A 5,037-nucleotide genomic window follows, 5' to 3' on the forward strand; every position below is an offset into this window, starting at 1 on the left:
TTATTGTTTGGAACATTTTAGGCCAATATCCTCATTTTTTACTTTTTCGACCTGCTGGATGGTGAGATGAAAATCAAGAAATATGGAAATTTAATTTGAGATGCAAACTTATTGATGGAGAATCAAAGAAGAATATGATAAGTTACAAAGGAAAAGAACTGCTCTTTTCGCATAAACAGGTAAGTTTCTTTTCAGGGGTTTGAAATAATTTTTCTGCTGCAATTCCAGCTCATTCTTTTCCATGACTCCAATTCAAAAATATGTTGTGAAAAAAATATAATTGACATTTTGGAAATTCCAAGAACCATAGAAATGGATTGTTTTGAAAAAGTCCTCCAAATTGCTCATGGTGTTCAGCTGAAACTTGATGGTGAATAGATCTTTCATTTTTCCAACAATAAAATCAATAAATCGATAATTTTTAGGTGACGAATTGATGGATGTTATGCGCATTGCTCATCGTTACGGAATCCAAAACGTGTTGAAATACTGTGAAAGACAATTGATCATGAAATTTTCAGAATTTCCAGGTGAAGAAATCTTCAAAGTTTTCTGGAGCCATCTACATCGAACTGTAGTTGTTCACTTAATTAGAGATGCTGCAAACTTCAATTTGAACCGTCTATTGGCATTTTTTCTGGCAGTTTTCTCGAAGGATAAATACGATAAGCGGGCATTGATTTTAGGACAAATATGTTTGGAACGAATCACGAATGAATCAATGAAAATGATTGTGGCGCATTTTCTTTATGGAAAATAGTGAACTTTTTTTTATTTGGTCTTTTAAAATGAATTTTCTGAAAACCCGTTTTTTATTGCAAATGTTTAACTTCCCTTTTTTCGAAATTCATCGAATTTTCATTTATCTTTTAATTTTCGAGTTTTGGATTATCTGAAAAATTTCAACTTTCCCGTCATTCAAGAAATTCATGGAACTATTTTCAAAATTTTATTTGAGGACAATTTTTTTTTGTTCCAAATTTTAATAAAAATACGTGTAAAGGAAACTTTTCGTTTCTCAAAAAAAAAATGATTTCCTTGAAATTCTTACAAAAATGAGTGATCGATTCAAATGTAAGTATTTTGGGTTTTATAGAACAGTGACGTTATAGAACGTTTCAGAACTGCGACAAAATAAAACTTGTTTTTCAGATTCTCATAATGGAATCTGTAAAATTCCAAATGTTCCAGAAACTATTGCGGCTGCCAATCATACTCCAGCACAATTTCTATTTGAAGTTAATAATTTTAAAGTTGGGGGTACAGGAGATTTTTCGTAGTTTTTTTGTAGCTAGGGTATGCATTCTGACGTGACGGTGTACAACGCTTAATGTCACTCTGCGTACAGCTGTCGTCCTCGCCTTTATGTATGCAATCGGGCGTGCGCTTTATCTTTGTCCGCGTGGCTCAGTCGGTAGCGGCGCAGCACCCTCAATCATCGCCCTCACAAGTTCAACTCCTCGAGGCGCATATTTAAAAGGAATTTCGAGAACATTATTTTTTTTCAGGTCCCCCCACCTTTAAAGGGTAAAATTTCATACAATTTCAGAAAAAAATTTAACTTTAATTCAGTTCGATTTTTATGAAATATTGGTCAGGCGAAGAATTGGTTTATCCGGTTGTGTCATTAATTAAAAGGGGTACATCTCAAAGTGCCAAAATTCCACCAAAAATTCCGCTGTTTCTTAATATATTGAGCAAAAATCCAAAATTCAAAAATGAATTCAAAATTGAATCTTTCGCGAAGCGCGACCAGTCCGTATCGGGTCCAGAAATTCTATTTTCGGACGTTTTGGATCCGAAAAATGGACTTTTTTCTTAATTTCCAAATTCTCTTTTCAGCGGGATTTATCTCCAATATCGTGTTAATCAGAAATCATTGTTGTCAGTAGCTATATTAACTGAAAGTGAGCTATCCGAAAGTGGAAAAATTCTCCATAAAACACCTGTATTTTTCAATGTTTTGAGTGGAAATCCGAAATTTCAAAATAAATTCAAAATTGAAACTTTTGCGATGAGCCATAAACCAGTTGGTGGTCCAGGAATTCCAATTTCCGAAGTTTTGAATTCAAAAAATGGATTTTTGGATGAAAATGGATCGATGACAATTGAATATGGATTTCATTTTGATGCTATTTTTGATGAAGATCAAGAAATGTGGAAATTCAATTTGGAATCCAAACTTTTTGATTGCGAATTGAAGAAAAATATGATAACTTTTGAAAAAGGAGAAAAAATGCTCTATTTTTCACTTTACATCCGGATTCTCTGAATTTCCGACTTCCTAAACTTTTAAATAGATTCTCAATTTTCACATTTCATCTGATTTTCTGAATTTTCAGCTAGTTCTTTTCCACGATTCCCAGTCAAAAATCAAGGATAAGTACACGGAAATAGATCTTCTCGGAATCCTGAAAAAATTTGAAATTGAAATTTTTGAAAAATTTCTCCAAATTGTTCATGGTGTTCAGTTGAAACTTGATGGTAAATAGATCTTTCATTTTTCCAAAGAATAAAACCAATAAATCGTCAATTTTCAGCTCTTGAATTGATGGATATTATTAGCATTGCTCGTTATTACAAAATCCGAAACGTGTTGAAATACTGTGAAAGACAGTTGCTCATGAATTTTCAACAATTTCCCGAAGACGAATTTCCGGAAAAGTTCGGAAAAAGACGACTGAGAGCAATATCAGTTTTGATTACATATGCTGGGGTTCTCAATTTGAATAATCTATTGGCGTGTTTTTTGAAATACTTAATCGGAAGCAATTGGGGAGTCAAACATCGTTTTTCCAAAAAATTTAGTTTCGATAAAATGACGAATGAATCAAAGAAAATATTTGTTGCAATTGTGCTCTATGAAGAACATTGGGCTCTAGTATGAAATTCTGGTCCTTAGAAAAAATTCTGGTCCTTAGAAAAAATTCTGGTCCTTAGAAAAAATTCTGGTCCTTAGAAAAAATTCTGGTCCTTAAAAAAAAGCTGGTCCTTAAAGAAAGATGTGGGTATTTAAATAGCTTTCATGTTTTTGTCTGAAAATTTGGTTAGATTGAAACGTTTATCTTTTCCAATCTGTTTTCAATAGTTTTGATGTTTTAAAAATATTTTTTTTTGTAATTTTGATTTTTATTCAGAAGAAGGTATAAGACTAAAAGGCGTGGCATGTAAGAATTAGAGAGGATAAATAGTTTAGAACACAGGAAAAAGAATATCGGTTGCAACAAGATGATCTTATCCGCGTCCTTTGAACTTCCTTCGGCCGGTGACAGTGGATTTTGGAGTAGTGGCAGTGAATCTTGGAGTAATGGTAGTGGATCTTGGTGTGGTGGTAGTGGGCCGCCGGCGTCTTCTTCTATTATTCCGAGTCTTCTGAGTGGTGATGGTTGTTTGTCTCGTTTCAGGGGCACACGTCGTCCGTTTCGTACAAGGTTCTGTCGTGGTTCGTCTCGACTGATGGGAAGTTGTTCGTCTTGTTCTCATGGTGGTCGTGGTCATCATGATTGCTGTGGTTGTAGGATCAGCTTTTCGACTTTGTGTCTTCTTCCGAGGTTTTCGAGTTTTGGTCGTCGTTTGCCTAGGTGTAGTTTGCCTTGGTGTAGGGCGGCCCACTACCACCACACCAAGATCCACTACCATTACTCCAAGATTCACTGCCACTACTCCAAAATCCACTGTCACCGGCCGAAGGAAGTTCAAAGGACGCGGATAAGATCATCTTGTTGCAACCGATATTATTTTTCCTGTGTTCTAAACTATTTATCCTCTCTAATTCTTACATGCCACGCCTTTTAGTCTTATACCTTCTTCTGAATAAAAATCAAAATTACAAAAAAAAATATTTTTAAAACATCAAAACTATTGAAAACATGATTGGAAAAGATAAACGTTTCAATCTAACCAAATTTTCAGACAAAAACATGAAAGCTATTTAAATACCCACATCTTTCTTTAAGGACCAGCTTTTTTTTAAGGACCAGAATTTTTTTTAAGGACCAGAATTTCATACTAGAGCCGAACATTGAACTTTTTATTCTTTTGGCTTTTTGAAATAAACTTTTGTTGGTTTCTATTGAACAAGGTTTTTTTCCATAGTTTTAACTCGAGAATACTGTTCATAAAATAACTCTGGGCAAGGGGCGGGGCTAACGCGACACATCCCTTTACGAAACCTGTGAGAAAAGAAACATTTGAACGCATTGCAAAAAGGGCCGGGTCACTTTGCAATTTGCGGGTCCTCACGTCCTATTGTACAGACAGTAATGGTTATTCTTTTTTAAAAGTAAATCCTTGATAAAACGTGAAGTTTACGCGTTTCGTAGAACATTTTTATTGTAAACTAGAACAAAAATGGAAGAAAATATAACAGTTCAAACAATTCTTATATTGCTGAACTTTTCATAGTCGCAAACGGGCCGACCTGGCGGGCCGGCAGATAACTTGTCTCCAAAACGAGATATTCAGACAGTTTTGGTACCAATGATAGATCTCAACAGGGCCCATCGCGTCTATGTCATTTCGGCCGGATTCCGGTTTATGAATATGTGGATTACTGGAGACACAATTTTCAGTCTGAATCTTCGAAAAACGTGTAAATCCTTCCGAAATTTCATTGATGACGTCAAGCCGATGAATGATTTGAAGATTGTTAATATATTTCTTGGACACCGATTGCTGAAAGTTTATTTAGGTTTTGAGAAGAATTCAAACTTGAAAATTGGAGGGATGAATGTGTTTTATGAGGAAGGAAGAGAAGAAAACAGTTGTGTGGTTTCCAAAAACTCAGTGGAATTGGTAAAAACGGATGGACACTTTCTGAATGTATTTTTCGACGATTTCGAGCCCATTCTCAAAAATCAAAGTTCCAAATTAACTGATCTAATAATCAAAGTTGATTGCCGCACTTATTCGGATGCTCAAAGTACTTTTCCTCAATCAAAATCTCAAACGGCTTTATCGCATTGTCTGTGCTCTCGAAGGAAAAAAACCGAGAGAATTTTGAAAATGATAGAGGAAGAAAAAGACCATCAACATAAG

General features: G+C 34.9%; 2 protein-coding genes across 2 annotated transcripts; one reads left to right on the forward strand and one right to left on the reverse strand.

The window, feature by feature from the left end:
• Nucleotides 1-1,055: 1,055 nt before the first annotated feature.
• On the forward strand, nucleotides 1,056-1,280 carry CBG08183 (the record flags this gene model as incomplete). The annotated part of the gene is made up of 2 exons (XM_045238736.1): nucleotides 1,056-1,074; nucleotides 1,153-1,280. 2 exons carry the CDS (start codon nucleotides 1,056-1,058, stop codon nucleotides 1,278-1,280), a joined length of 147 nt encoding a protein of 48 aa, XP_045093704.1.
• Nucleotides 1,281-3,234: 1,954 nt separating this feature from the next.
• On the reverse strand, nucleotides 3,235-3,639 carry CBG08184 (the record flags this gene model as incomplete). Its single annotated transcript, XM_002643261.1, has 1 exon — nucleotides 3,235-3,639. One exon carries the CDS (start codon nucleotides 3,637-3,639, stop codon nucleotides 3,235-3,237), a length of 405 nt encoding a protein of 134 aa, XP_002643307.1.
• Between the last annotated feature and the right edge of the window lie 1,398 nt (nucleotides 3,640-5,037).

Source organism: Caenorhabditis briggsae (assembly GCF_000004555.2).
Source record: "Caenorhabditis briggsae complete genome, chrX, whole genome shotgun sequence".
In the NCBI taxonomy this organism is placed as follows: Eukaryota; Metazoa; Nematoda; class Chromadorea; order Rhabditida; family Rhabditidae; genus Caenorhabditis; species Caenorhabditis briggsae.